The sequence below is a fragment of the Pteropus vampyrus genome, unplaced genomic scaffold (assembly GCF_000151845.1).
Source record: "Pteropus vampyrus isolate Shadow unplaced genomic scaffold, Pvam_2.0 Scaffold375, whole genome shotgun sequence".
In the NCBI taxonomy this organism is placed as follows: domain Eukaryota; kingdom Metazoa; phylum Chordata; class Mammalia; order Chiroptera; family Pteropodidae; genus Pteropus; species Pteropus vampyrus.
Window position 1 is genome coordinate 59,901 of NW_011889156.1, and position 15,174 is coordinate 75,074.

At 44.5% G+C, this 15,174-nt stretch overlaps 1 protein-coding gene across 1 annotated transcript in view; it reads left to right on the forward strand.

Moving 5' to 3' along the window:
- The first annotated feature begins 6 nt into the window (after window positions 1–6).
- TSNAX (translin associated factor X) overlaps window positions 7–15,174 on the forward strand; it is a 26,307-nt gene continuing 11,139 nt past the window's right edge. Inside the window, exons 1-4 of the mRNA XM_011379763.2 lie at window positions 7–73; window positions 516–620; window positions 3,109–3,223; window positions 5,834–5,964. Coding sequence (XP_011378065.1) covers window positions 58–73; window positions 516–620; window positions 3,109–3,223; window positions 5,834–5,964 — 367 coding nt within the window. The 5' untranslated portion in view covers window positions 7–57. The remainder of the gene's footprint in view (window positions 74–515; window positions 621–3,108; window positions 3,224–5,833; window positions 5,965–15,174) is intronic.

Consider the following 15,174-nt stretch of genomic DNA (forward strand, 5'->3'; position numbering starts at 1 on the left):
CCCCCTGTCCCGAAGCGGCCCTCGGTCTCCGCTCCTCGCATCGTCTGCCCTGACGACATGAGCAACAAAGAAGGTGGCGTCCTCGACCGCGCTGGGCCTTATTTACTGAAAGGGGGAGGATCTCCAGCCTTATTTGTCGGAATTCCCCTTCCGCCGAGGGATGCCCTCCCCTTGCTGGCTCGGGGAGGGGGGCGTCCCGGGGGCTGTCCCGGCCACGCCGGCCCTCCTTACACCTCTCACCTTCTCAAACCCTCGAGCTGTTTTTGTAAATCTTAACAAAGGTGACTGCTCCGCCTCGTGCCAGGTCCAGGAACCCGTTGGAGGAGGCCTGGCCGAGTGAGCTTACGGTTTGGGGGCCAGGCAGGGCCGCTTCTGTGTCGGTCGGCCGAGGAAGCCTCTAAGGCCAGGACCTGTGGGTGTAAAGGAAGGAAGGGGTTTGCCTGCCTGCATTGTGTTTTGTCACCTCTTGGTGATGGAAGAGCCCTATCCAACTTTTTTCTCCATCTCTACGTAAGGTTCAGGAGGGTTCAGGAAAAGGAAGCATGACAATTTCCCACATAACCAGAGGAGAGAAGGGAAGGATGTTAATTCCTCTTCACCCGTGATGTTGGCCTTCAAATGTAAGTTCTCTGTAACGTAAGTTGGCGAAGAGAACAAAAGGCGGTGACGATTGTTTAGCCATCGTGCACGAGAAAACAGCACCTTAGAATTTAAGATGTGCACGTGTCCACGTTTTACTCTTCCTGGAGCTTTTGGATGGTGCTAGGTCGGCCATGACAGTCAGGATTGCAAACGTCTTGATCTTTTACCCTCTTACAGTTTAACGGGCAAACATCGGTTAATGAACACGAGACGTGCCATATAACTGAAAATCATGGTGTCCTTGATATGTAAATATATCAGGTGTGTGTACACTGCTTCGTGACTGGGAGAAATGCAACGCCAGGCGCTTTCGCTGTGCGGACATCTTAGAGGGTACGCACCTAGGTGGTCTGGCATGCCACTGTCACGGTATGCACTGTGCTTTTGTGCGACTGGCAGCAGGTAGCTTCACGCCAACGTCACCGCAAACACGGGAATGATGCGTTGTGCCACCACGTTAGGAAGGTTGTGACGTCCCCAGGTGGGAGGAGTTTTTCAGTCCCGTGACCTTATGTGACTGTCGTTGTATATGAGGTTCATCGTTGACCAAAACACCATTATGTGGCACGTGACTATCAGGTGCACGTATAGCTACGTACGTTTTACATTAATTTTTTAAACGCATATTGGGTTTGTTTCTTCAGCTAGACTTGAAGACGGACTGTGTTTTTGTTACGATTGGCACTTTGCGCAGTGGGAACTCCCGTTAGTAAATCATATATACGTGTATAGGTGTATATGGATTCACAGTGTCCCTTTCCTCAGTCTAGTAACTGGGTCAGGTGGTTCCTCATTTCAAAACAGAACACGAAACAAAATTCTTCCTCTCGTCCTCTCCACCGTCCTATACCTTATATTTTCTGTGGTTCAGGAACCTGACAGGGGCTTAGCTATTCTAACTGTTGACAAGTTAGGGCTTCTCCCAACAACCAGCTGTCAGTTCTTCACACGGACTCATCCATAGTGTTACTCGACTGTCCTCATGGCGTCTGGCTTTCCCCAGACAGAGCAAGGAGGAAGCCACGATCTCCTGTGTCCTAATCTCCGACATCATACACTGTTACTTTTGCTACGTTTTATTTGTTAAAATTGAGGCAGTTTAAATTCTCCCTTATATTTAAGGAAAAGAGAATTAGGCACCACCTTTCAAAGCAAGGAGTGATTTGTGGACGTTTTTAAAACCACTGTAGCATCTACAGTGATCATCAGAGATGCGACAGTTGTGATTGAGGAGACAGCGTATCGATACAGCTCCGTACTCAGTGGAAAAACCGCAGCAGACCAAGCGTTCTCCACCCTTGTGCTCCGACACGCTGTACGGAGCTGCTCGTTTCCAAGCATATTTTGCTGTTTTATGTTTCTGCCTAGTGTTTCACACGTAGTTTTTAAGCTTGGAATTGCTTCTAACTTGGTGCTCCCCTCGTCCGTCTGGTGTGCTATGGTTTCATTCAAGACCTAGCTCAAGTAGCTTCTTTTCTGTGAAGCCTTTCTGATATTTCCCTCCAGCAAACTTGATGACAAACATAGCAGTCATTCATTATCCATCTTTTCAGTCAAGCAGTATTTATTGAACATCTACTATATTCTAGCCCGTGTTAGTGACCAAGAAGAATGTAGTTCCTACTTTCCTGAACCTTTTACGTATATTTGTAGAATGATCACATTTATATGTCTGTCTGCTACTTTACTAAGCTCCTCGAGGACGGGTACTGCCTTATTTAACTGTATTCATGGTATCCGCTTCACGGTGGTCATTACGTATTCATAATAAAGAATACATTTGATTATCTTGAAATACTAGGCACAATCTTAGCCTAATTATTATCTCCATAATAAAATACCAGGCGTATTTAGGTCCTTGTCAGCTATTAATTTGGTTAATAGTTTATTCAAGTTTTTGATTTTTTTTTTTTAATTTATGCAAAACGCACCTGGGCGCATCTTAGGGAATAAGCATCCTGCTTGGTTTTTGGAATGACAATGCCAAAATAGAGTGATAATGAAGTGTTTAGTGGTTTGTGGGTATTTCAAGACTAGGGCTTGAAAATGCAGACAGTTGGTGTTATTAAAAGTTACAAACCTAAATTCTGGTTTCTTAGGGTTATATAGTATGTAGTAAGGTAATGAAAAAAAAACTTTGTTTCTTAGGGAGGTAGTTGGAAGTTATTTTTAAAGTAGTCAGGTATGATAGTTTTGTGATCTTGTGTATAATAGACTTGTTTTTGTTTTTGGTTTTTTTTTTTTACAATACGTATATCACGAGACTCTGAGCCGTAAAGCTCGGTTAAGGCGAATACCTCTGTTTAAAGAAAGAATGTTTTGGTTACTTAGAAATAAATAAGATGATTTTGTCTTTATTTTCTATAGCGTTAACAGAAGTTGCTCTATTACATATAGCAGTGATGTTATTTGATGGGCTTTAATTATGGAACATGCATACTTACGGTCATAATACTGTCTTCTTAGCATTTCAGCAGGAACTCGATGCAAGACATGACAAATATGAGAGACTTGTAAAACTTAGTCGGGATATAACCGTAGAGAGTAAAAGGACAATTTTTCTCCTCCATAGGATTACGAGGTGAGTAAACATCTTCAAAATTTGTTGGTTTGATACGTATTGTGTTAAACACATATATAAAGCATTACTCTATGTATCTATGTTATTAGAGTATGTATTAAAATATTCTGTGACTTATCGTGAACATTGGGATCAGAGGATGTTAGCAGCAGGCAGATTTTAAGAATAAACATTTTAATAAAAATAGGGAAAAATTCTTATTTCCAAAGCAGCTAGAGAGTTTGTGTTCTCTTAAGATCATCGATGTAGCCGTTTGTGAAAATATTAAATTTTTTTGGTTTATTAAAGCTTTACTTGGATGACATATGTGGAAATTTTAGTATGAGATAAATGTCGAAATCCGTTTAATTTGCCTTCCCACTCATTTTCCAACTCATCTCAGTCTGTCTTCTCACGACTGTTGAAATTGCCTTCGTTACCTTCGCGTTGCTGAATGTGGTGCACACTCAGGTGCTGTTGTCCTGGTTTACATTTTTGCAGCATATAATACTGTCGACTACGTAATTCTTTGAAAACGCCTTTTCCTTCAGCTCTATGACATTCTTCAAAATTTCTTTCTCAAGGACTTATTTTTCTAGGTAGGCCGTCTATGTTTTATAGATTTGTTGGTCGCAAGTGAAAGAAACTAGCTTAAACTAGCCCGAGCAGAGGAGGGCCGTGAATTGCAAAGATTCAGGAATGTCTTCTGGATGCAACTGAGTGTCTCCATCTTGCATCTTCCCTTGCTCCGTGTATTTCATTGACCGGCTTTCTCTGCTTCTCTGTTCCACGTGGGGGTGGAAAGCGCCCTCACTGCCATTCCTAGAGAGAGTTTCTCATTTCAAATTCCGAGTGCCTCTAGGAGGATAGCGGTGATTGGCTTTATACTGTGTATCTATGAAATATTTAAGGAAGACCAAATATAATTTATCATCTTTGTATTATTAAAAATACCATTGAAGCATTCTGTTTAATAACATAACTTTTAAGGTAAGTCTCTAATATTTTTAATTTTTAGTCCATTAAGTGGGAGCAAATTTGCCATGGCTTCATTGGAATGTGGCATTGTTAACTTTATCTTACCTGACTCAAATTAGTTTTCGCTTGTTTTTTTGAACGAGTTCTCAGATAACTTGTACACACTGGGACTGTATTATGGAAAGAAGCAACACTTTTAATTATGAACATTTTTTTCAGTACAAATTGCAATTCTAAAACAATTGTCATCAGCATTCAGCAGTTTAAATAGAACTGTGACAGGAGAACTTAATGCTTTAGAAAAAGCCATGTTATTGCGGAAAGTCATCGTGTATATGTTTGCTCACCGCAAAATAATAAACGCTCATTATAGTAATCTTAGAAAATAATGATCTTTAGAAAAATAACAAACGACAGAACAGTGAGGTTACCGAACGAAGGGAATCAGTCATGGGCCCTCAGCAGCTGCGAGCAGCGAGCAGCCCCACGTTTACGCGGCCTCGTCATGCTGGTGACCATTGCGTGTGGTCATTTTTTGATTAGTCGACAGAAAATGGTAAACTTTTAAAAACTACTAAGCTGCAGGAAAGTAAAAATACTTTATGAAAGAAATTAGCCAGCCAGAATACATGAAGATAACTGCAGTTAGCAGATTTCACATTTTATCTGCAGACTCATTTTCTTTGATAGGTATCAGTAGATATGTTTTCCTTCATCAGCGAGTTTTAGTAGTTTGTGTCTTTTCGGGGAATTTTTATATTTCCTCATAGTATTTCTTTACTATCCTTTCATTTCCCTAGGGTCTGTATGATGTTCCCTCTCTCATTCCTGATGTTGGTAATTTGTGTCCTCTCTTTTTCCTGATCTGTCTGGCTGTCGGTTTTATTGATCTTAAAGGACCAAATGTTGGCTTCACAGACATTGTCTATTTTTTTCTTTTCTGTTACACTCACTGATTTCTGTTTTTTCCCTTTGGATTCATTTGCTCCTCTTTTAAGGTGGAAACTGAGATCAGAGAAGAAACAGGTGATTTTTTTTTTAGTGCCGGCATTTAGTGCCGTGAATTTTCCTTCTGGTGTCTGCGCTGTAGCTGCGTTCCATGAATTTTGATTTTTTTTTTTTTCATTCTGTTTGAAAGACTTTCTCAGAGAAGTTCCTCAGCTCCACGTAGGTGTCTCACTCCTGCGCTGTCACTTGGAAACTCTCCAAGCTGTACGATGGGACAGTTACAGGGCACATGTCCCTTTATTCACCCCCCTCAGGGACCTTCCCGTGCTGCTTGTTGTCCAGTGTCTGAAAACCATTGTTCTGTATGTATTTTTTCCTTTTCAGTCGTTTATGGTGGGAGGATAAATTCAGTCCAAGTTACTCAAATGTTGACTAAAAGCAGACATGTCTAGATGTCATATTTTTATGAACATAATTTTTCTTGTAGTTATCATAACATACAACTTTGTATGCTTTTTTCACTTAATAATGTTATAGCATTTTTCACGTTTTGCATACTTTTAATGAGCTCAGTTGTAGTTTTGAGTTAGGCGTTTTCGCGTACACTGTTTAGTGCTGTGCGTTAGTCGATGACTGGATCGGTTCAGCTTTTCGCTCTCAAGCAGCTGGCCGAGGTGCTGAAAGTTCTCTGTGTCTTGATCACAGTGCTCCTGACATGGAAGAAATCCTGACTGAATCCGAAAACAAGTTGGACAGTGTCAGACAGAAGATCCTGCAGGTGGCACAGGAGCTCTCAGGGGAAGACACGCATCAGTTTCACAGAGCCGTGACCACAGGTGGGTCCGGGTTCCCTTCGGTGCGGACGTGTCCTGTAAATGGCTTGTTACGTGATGTGCGAGTCGCATGAATTTTAATTGATGTGTGGTGAGATATCGTTGGCTTTAAACAATTGGGACGGCTGAACGGTAACGTAAAGGTGACCGAAAAACATAATTGGCTTTATCTTTCTAACTGTGTGGTAATAGCCATTGCTAGATTTTAATAAAGTGATTGAGAAAACAGACTTAACAGGATGGATTTATTCTTGAGTGCGTAGAGTGAATTCAGACGGGCACATCTCATTTCCCACCGCAAGTGTATCTCACTGGTGGCTCTAAGTTTCAGATTTAGTAGGAGCATGACAGAGAAGGCATCTCCTAGCCAGGTGGACCCAGGCCTCTCACAGGGTGACTCCCTACTGGGAATTTTAGGGTAGCACTGGATTTTATATTTAAAAAGTTCCGGGGAGTACTGGATCTCGGGGATCGTCACCATTTTCAAATTACTGTTAATCCTTGAACAACCCAGAGGTTTGGGTGCTGACCCCACCCACGCCCCCGGTGCAGTCAAAAACCTGCGTGAAACTTTTGATTCTCAAAACTTCACTACTAAATGCCTGCTGTTGACGGAAGCCTTACTGGTAAGGTAAACAGTCGTCGAACATGTATTTCGTATGTTAGGTTTGCTACACGCGGTGTTCTTAAAATAAAATAAAGTAAGCTGGAGGGAAGAGAATGCTTTTGAGAAAATACATTTGCAGAACTGTGTGAATTGAAAAAATCCTCACGGACGTTTGAAGGTCAGCTCTGCTAGTGCTTGATTCGTTTCCCGTCATCTTTTTCTCGACGTGAGTTCACCGACGGGAGATGCCGCAGAGTTCAGATGGGTCCTGAAGTTTGCAGACACGTAGTCAAAGGACGATTGGTACTCACAGGAGTAAACGAAGGTTCTTTGTTTCTTTCTGTCAAACGCTGATTCTGCTGAGCTCAGGTCGGTGGGAAATGACTTCGTTTCGCGTTCGTTCAGCGTACGTCCGGTTTTAGTCTGATCATTTATAATTTCAGGACTTGGTTTTCAGAAATGTTGAGCTGTCATATGTTTAAAAGTCTTTCATCGTTCAGTAGTTTTGCATGTATGTTTTTATTGAGGCGTAATTGGTCTACAGCATTGTTATTTTCAGGTACACAGCGCAGTGGTTTGATACGTGTGCATGTTGTGACATGACCATAGTAAGTCTAGTTACCACCCACCGCCATGCACATTTGCAGAATTTTTTTTTTTCCTCGCGATGAGCTTTTAAGATCACCTCTCTTAGCAGCTTGCAAGTATACGGTGCAGTGTTAACAGTAGCCACCGTGCTGCAGGTGCAGTGTTAACTGTAGCCACCGCTCTGGCTTGGTAACTGGAAGTTCGTACCTTTTGACTCCCTTCGCCCGTTGCGCTCACCTCCCCCTCCTGCCTCTGGCAGCCACTTCACTGTCTTTTACTGTCAGTAAGAGAAAGTACCTGTACACGTCAGGTAAAGCCGGGGTGTGTTAGAAACTGAAGTGGTAACTCAGACGGTTCTGTGCGGAGTCATAGCTAATTCCCAAAGGAGATGCAGTCCCGTCGTCGTAATTTAGACTTTACTAACAGAGATTTGTTGTTGTTTTTTTAAGTAATAACACACGCAGTAAAAAAATTTAATGAATTCAGTTCGTGTTGTCAGGCGGCACAGATTTGAACGTGGCAGATGTGGCAGGGTTGGGAGAGGGAACCGGATGTTTCGGGGAAGAGGGGTGACGTGAAAGCCGGGGGAAGCCTCTGGAAGAAAATAGGAGAACATCTTCGTGACCTCATGGCAGGAAAGATTTTTTTCGAAAATGATGCAAATAAGCGTTACCTGCTAAAGGAAAAATAAATCAGTTGCATTTCATTAAAATTTAGAAATTCTGTTCATTAAAAGACAGCAATAAGAAAAAAAAGGCAAGTGAAGTCTGAGAGAAGACATTGCAGTAAATCAGACGAAGGACTTGTACACAGAATACGTGAATTCCTCCAACTGGTAGAGAAGCCCGACACGTAAAAACGTATAAGAAACTCAGAAGCTTCAAAAAGGCAAATGTTAGGCGGCTAATAAGCATATGGGAAGGTACTCAGCGTCATTACGCACTTGAGTGATGCAAACTAAAACCGCAACGAGACACCAGTCACTCGGCAGCGTGACTGAACAGTGATGGCCGACGAGACCACTTTAAAACCTTGGCTGCATCTAGCTGAAAAACGCGCCTGCCGTGTGGTCACTTCGGGTGTGTACCCGAGACGGGAGGCTCATGTCACCGAAAGGCACGTGCGGGAAAGCTCGTGACAGCTGTAGTCCTGACATGCTGAAACTGGAAAGTGTCCCGGTGTCCATCAGCAGGAGGACGAGTGGGTCGCGGCCTCGCTGTGCAGGCGAGAAGCGCCACATAGCAGTAAACTGTGACAAGCGTAGGCACGGCGAACATGAGTCTCACATTGTGCTGCGCAGACAGATGCCAGAGAGCGTCTGCCGTACGATTCCATTCACGCAAGGTTCAGAGAGAGGCGAAATTAATGCAGGGAGATGAAAGGCAGGAATGCGGGTTCCTGGGGTGGGGGTCGGGGCAGAGGTAACCGACCAGAGGCTTGAGGGAACCTTCTGGAGCGGTAGAAATGCTTTATGCTTTGATCTGGGTGGGGTTACATAGATTTACCTGTATGTAAAAATTCACTGAGTTACACGTTTGAGATTTATACACTCTACCGTTTGTAATTTAGAATCTTTGTAAACAAGGAAGGTCACTATTGTCTGATGCGTTCTTAGCTCCTTTTCCCAGAGCAGGTCTTTGCATCCGGAGGCCACGGCACCTAACCCTCTTCTTGGCAGTCCTGTGGGGGACACGCGTGCCATGTTGAGTGAGAACGGTGACACCATCCTTGTTAATGATGCTCCTGGTCAGAATCCCTGGCGAGGAATCTCTCGGGTGCTCTTATCTCTGCTGGTCGGCAGGGGAGGTGATGTTCGTGACCACCGGCGCGGGGAGCCCCAGGGAATGGCCGCTGCGCCCTTCCCTCCCCTCAGGCCGTATGACAGCTGTCACCGCAGCGGGAAGAAGTCCGGGCAGGCAGAGAGTAGTGCCCGCTGTGTAAGGCAGGCAGCCGCGGGTCACCTCAAGGGCTGGAGGGTGCTGGGCGCGGGGAGCAAGCCGGGTCTGTTTCTAGAAAGCCCTCGATCTGCAGAAGTCACACGGTCTATAAGTGTCTTGCTGTGTCAGTCCATGGGAACCCGTCTGCAGCTTCTGCATGTCAACCGGGGTGACCGAAGGCCAGAGCTAGAATAACTTCCAGGATGTTGATCGAGTTTTCCTGTCACGTCCTGCAGTGAATCTGTCACGCGAGTGTAATACAGTAAAAGCTGACAGCAGTAGTCTTCACTTGTGACTTCAGGCCCTGCTTAAAACTTATGCATTTTTACAAAAACTTGTGTGTTCTCACAGTGTTGGTGCTTCATGATAGGAAGTTGTATTTAGATTAAACTCCTCAATTCCACGGACTGCAGAGTTAAGCTCTGCAAATTCTGACAACTTAGTTCCCAGGTATCTATCTGGTGGGACATCCCAGCTTTGCTTTATTTGGCCTAGAAATCGATTGTCCATCCTTCACTGAGCGAAGACTAGGGCAAGACTACACAAGGGCGGGGACCGTCCAGATAGTGACGCGGGGAGAAACCCAGGAAGTTGCGCTTCGCTTCAGAACAAAAGAAATGTGGGAAAAGGTGGAAGGGACCTTCCATCGAGTCACCAGGGTCCCCACGATGCGGAGGAGGAGCTGCAGGGAGGGCGGCTGTGCAGGGGTGCAGCCTTCAGACACCCCGCTTCACGCTGTCGTGGAGGATTGTTGTCACCACCGTGTTCTGTTTTAGGCCTTTGTTGATCATTTGTAATTTTTCTTTGAAAGTTCCTTTCTCGTGGATTAAAAATTTAAGGGTTCCCTATATCTCACTTTTCCGTAAGAAGTCTTCAAACACAGTTCTTTAAATTGAAATGATAAAGAGGTTTTTTCTTAAAGTTAAGGAGTAAAGCAGAAGTATCTGGGAGTTAAAATTTTGCTGACATTTTATTTGAGAAAGTGAGGTTATTTATAATTAGAGTAACGCCAGCGACATGATGCTCATGAATAGCTTGCTGCTTGCAATTGTTAAATGCTTGTTTTGGTGTTACTCCAAATAGTTGTTCTCTTGACTTGAAGATAAAACAGTTCTGGCATTGAACTAAAGGAGCTCTGTGCTTTTCTCATTAGGAGTAGGGCTGCCGGCACGCAGGGCGTCTCCCTGGGGGGCACTTGAGTGAGCTCCGACGCCCCGTGCCCTACTAATAACTGAACAGCAACACGGAGCATGGTCTGTTTTCTACACGTTTCTCATCAGAGCAGATTGCAGATTGTCCCAAGGGATGATGGTTAGACAGGCGAACGGATCATTAGTTGCTCGAAGTTTTTGTGCCTTCTCATGTTTTTTGGTTTTTTTCTCTCGTTGAAAAAATTAACAGTTGGGGGAAGATGTCCTCCATCTCAAAGAAAAAAAAAATTTGGTTTATTTATATCACCGTGAGAATGATAAAAATCGTCATTTAATGTTGAGACATTTGGGTGCACAACTCTGAGTTCAGACCCTAAGGAGTATTTTAATTCGCTTACCCAAGCACGTGAAGGGTGGGTTAAGTGGTCGTTTGGGGCCAGTTCGGATTTTTTTCAAGCCATCCCTACGATGTATCCCTAAGGTGTAGATATTATTTTTACCGCTCCATAAGTGGCGGCAGTTCGAGGCTCGTGGACGGCAAGCAGCTTGCCCGAGGTCACAGCTAGTAAGCGGCACCGTGGCTCTCTCGCCGTGTGGATTTACTTCGCCTGACTGATTTTAGAGCCTGAGCCCCAGTAAGGGCCGCTTCTCGCTTCAGCTCCCCGTCTCCCAAATAATAAGCTTTTCCTTGCCAACCCAGACCACGTAGCTCTTACGTTGCCTTTTTCCATAGCACTTAACACCCTTTGACGTACTGTGACATCTCCGGGCATGTTCTGTTTCTTCATTGTCTCTCTCCCCACGACAGTGTAAACGGCGAATCCCTACAGAAAGTTTTGTTGCCCTTGTTCACTCTTGTATCCCAGACACTTAATAGATGATCGAAAAGTGTCGACAGAATGAAGACAAAACTTAGAAGGGCTTTTCTTTATCCGATGATTTGCTCTTGCACATTCTTTCTAGATGTTAAATATTTTTTTCAATTATAGTTGGCATTCGGTATTTATATTACTTTCAGGCGTACCAATGCAGTGATTAGATATTTACGTAACTTATGACGTGATCGCCCTAATAAGTCTAGTACCTACCTGGCACCGTTCCTTGTTATTACAGTATTATCGGCTGTGTTCCCCGTGCTGTACCGTCCGTCCCCGTGACTGTTTCGTAACTACCAGTTTGTGCTTCTTAATCCCTTCCCCTGTTCACCCGTCCCGCAACCCCGCTCCCACCCGGAACCCCTCAACCTGTTCTCCGTCTCCACGAGTTTGTTTCGTTTGCGTGCTTAATTTGTTCTTTAGATTTCACATGTAAATGGAATCATACGGCATTTGTCTTTCTCTGTCTCACTGCACTTGGCACAGTCCCCTCTAGGTCCATCCGTGCTGTTGCAGATGGTAAGATTTTATCCCTTTTTATGGCTGAGGAATATTCCACCGTATACACGCACCAGCTCTTCTTCATCCATCATCCACCAGTGGACACCCAGGTGGCCTCCAGATCCTGGCTACTGTAAACAAAGCTGCAGTGAACATGCGGATCACAGGTCCCTTCGAAGTCGTGTTTGGGTTTCTTTGGGTGAACACCCGGAAGTGGGGCTGCTGGGTCCTCCTTCGTCTCTTGTTAGAGCCTTCGTTTTAAAATCTGTTTTATCTGGTATGAGATTTTTTTTTTTCGTTTCCATTTTCACGAAATACCTTTCCCATCCCTTCACACTCAGCGTGTGTGTCTTTCGATCTGAAGCGAGTCTCTCGTCGGCAGCGCATGGAAGGGTCTCGTTTTCTTATCCACTCAGCCGCCTATCTTTTGATTGGAGCATTTAACCCATTTACATTTGAAGTAATTGTTGCTTTTTGTGAAGTTATTGCCATTTTATTATTCAGAGTTTTGAATATGAATAATATTCACATTTTTTCTCTTCTTAGAGAAGTCCCTCCAAACTTTCCTGTAATACCGGCCTGGTGGTGAGGACCTCCTTTAGTTTTTTCCTGTCCGGGAAGCTCTTTATCTGTCCTTTGATTCTAAATGATGGCTTTGCTCGGTGGAATAATCTCGGTTGTAGGTTGCAGATTTTTTGACTGTTTTTTTGTTCCCTCCTAAGGAAGGCATGTTTCCAGGGGCATGTTTCCAGGGGCTGTTGCTCAGACTGATCGCAGAAATGGGATCAGGTGACTATCTGGGGAAGTTCTAAAGCTCGTTATATCCGTACAGAGGAATTTGACTTAGGTCCGGCGCACACACAGCAGAGCCGAGGCGGCGAGATCCGTGAGCCTCTGCAGCGATGGAAGAGTTTGGCGAAGAGAAGGGTGTAGCTTCACGTTGAACGTATCTGTTTATGAGTGAGACCGAGCGTGCCACAGAGGCTAGTGTGGCAAAGCTAAGGACCGAAACAGATGTATAAACGCGACGTCTTGGTGGCGTCCCCAAATGGGAATTGTCTCCTTCTCGCTTGAGTCCAGGCTCTGCGGGGTGCCGTGAGTGTGCTCGGCCCACTTCGTCATTTGGGGACCCAGGATCCCGGGGATCTGCTCCCTCGGGACGTGGTTTGCAGGTGGAAGAGGGAGCGTGGGTGGGGCCAGCCCTCGAAGGGGCCTAGGGCACTTCTGCCCACGCGTCACTGACCAGTCACGTGGCCATACGTACCTTCAAGGGAGGATGGGAGACACGGTCTGTTTCTGTGCCAAGGACTGTGAAATGCGTTTGGTAAATAGTTACTCTTCCTCTACCCAGCATGGTAATTTTATGTCTTTTGGGTTAATTGATTTAATTTTTTTCTGAAAATATTTTAACGTGTTTGAAAGCATGCCTTTGTTTAATTTGACAATGATGTTACAACTGGAGGAGTGGTTCGAGGACATCTAGTCCCACGAGCTCATTTAGTGAAGGAGCCCAGCGATGGCCTTGGACTTGAACCCTGTGCGCGCGCACTTCCTGCCGGGCGCTTCCTCTCAGCTGTATTCAGTGCTTTGTTCTCTGATCGTTCGCTCCAAAGCCAGAGGCTTCCCGTGGAGACCTCAGATTCCGTGTCTGGTGAAAGACACTCATACAGCCTTAATTTCACCTAAATGTAAGTGAAGTAGATGTGGTTTAAATTTGCATTTTAACGTGAGTTAATTGAGTAAACAATTTTTGTGACTCTTAATCACAGTTTCATAAGTATATGTATCATATTACAAACTTCTGTGACTACGAGAAAACCTTTCTCTAGGCATTCTTCTGGGTTACGAAAACTCAGCTGGTACACATTCTTCTTCGATGGATGTCTGGCTCACGTGACCTGGACTGGCCAAGCACGAGGAGGTCTTTGCATCCAGTTCCTCTCTTCACCTTTGAACACTCCCGGTGCTTTTCTGAAATCCTGTTTCAGAAAGTTTCTCTCGAGCTAAGGGCTGCCGTTGGCAAGGATGAGCCAAGTAGGGAACGGGGAAGTAGGGTTCTTCCTGTTCGGACGTGCGCCCCGGGTCAGAGGGTCCTGGTTCCTCGACAGTCTGTCCTAATTTTAAGGGCTTAATAGGACAGTAAGTGAAAATGCCAGGTGTTGTGCACGCAGCCCTCTCAAGTGGCAGTAATAGGCTTTGCGGTGGGTTCAGGACGCCCTGGCGGAGGGTGTGGGTGGCTGTCCCTGCACCTCGGAAGGTCTGCAGGGAGGGGATCTGCCCTGGGTCTTATTAAATGACCGAAGGGTAGGACACAATGCCACAAGTGCCATCAACCACCTCCTCTCTCCTTTTCCTCCCTGTCTCCCCGTGAGAGTTAGAGGCGAGAGGATGAGGGGGCTGGAGGCCGGCTCTCCGGTCACCAAGTGACTCATTTTCATGCAGGAAGTCACGGGGAGGGTTTAATGATGTTCCCAGGAGCAAGTCACGCTCGCTCGGACTGGGCGTTACTCAGCTGCAGAGAGACAGATCAAACAAGGCCCCACAGCGTGTACGAATCACGCGAGTTGAGTTATCGGAATGATTTGAATAGTTTATGCCTTATCTTATGTGACTTGGTAAGCAGTTTTATACTAAATGTAGTTTAGTGTAAGAGAATAAAAGAAATATTTAAAACCGGAGGTTTATATTTATATAACAAAATACGATTGTGGAAAGTAAATCTTTGCTTGGCACATATGCGTTAATAAATATTTGTTTTCTTTCCTCTGGAATTTAGCAGACTTGATCAGTGTGCTAAGACTTATTTTCATCTTGGATGAAAAACTCAGTACACTTATTTGCTCAACATACACTGTTAAGTTTTGCTGTTGGTAGCATAGTTGCATATACTTTGCAAGGCTAAGGCTTATACATATATTTGTTTTGATGTACATTTTATGTATTTGAGGGTGGATTTTTAGCAGACTGGCCTGTGAATCAAACCTAGATCTGATTTTACTTCAGCGTTTAAGCGATCTGGTAAAGATTACCTGTGAAAAAAAAATCAGGTGGTATCCTACAAATAGTTATGAATGCAATTTTAAAAAGTTTAAAATTAACTCTTTTGAATCGTATCATTCAGCAGTCTTTTGTATAATCTCAAGGTTTTTACCGTTGATATCCAGCTATCACCACTCTCAAATTCCGGAATATTTTCATCGCCCCGAAAAGAAACCCATTACCCATTACCCCCTTCCCACCTCCCTTCCGGTTCCCCAGCACTCTCATCCCTAGGCAACCGCGCACCCACCTTCTGTTGCCATGGAGTTGCCTGTTCTGGGCATCTCATATGAGTGGAATCATGGAATGGTGTGTGGCCTTCTGTGCCTGGCTCTTTGCTTAGCATAACGATTTCAGGGTTCATCTGTATCATGCCACGTATCAGGACTTTGCTCCTCTTTCGTCGCCGAATAGAATAACACTCCATCGTACATATGTACCACGTTTTGTTCATCCGTTCATCATTTTCTGGACACTCGGGTTTCTACTTTTCCGCTGTCTGATAGTTGCGAACA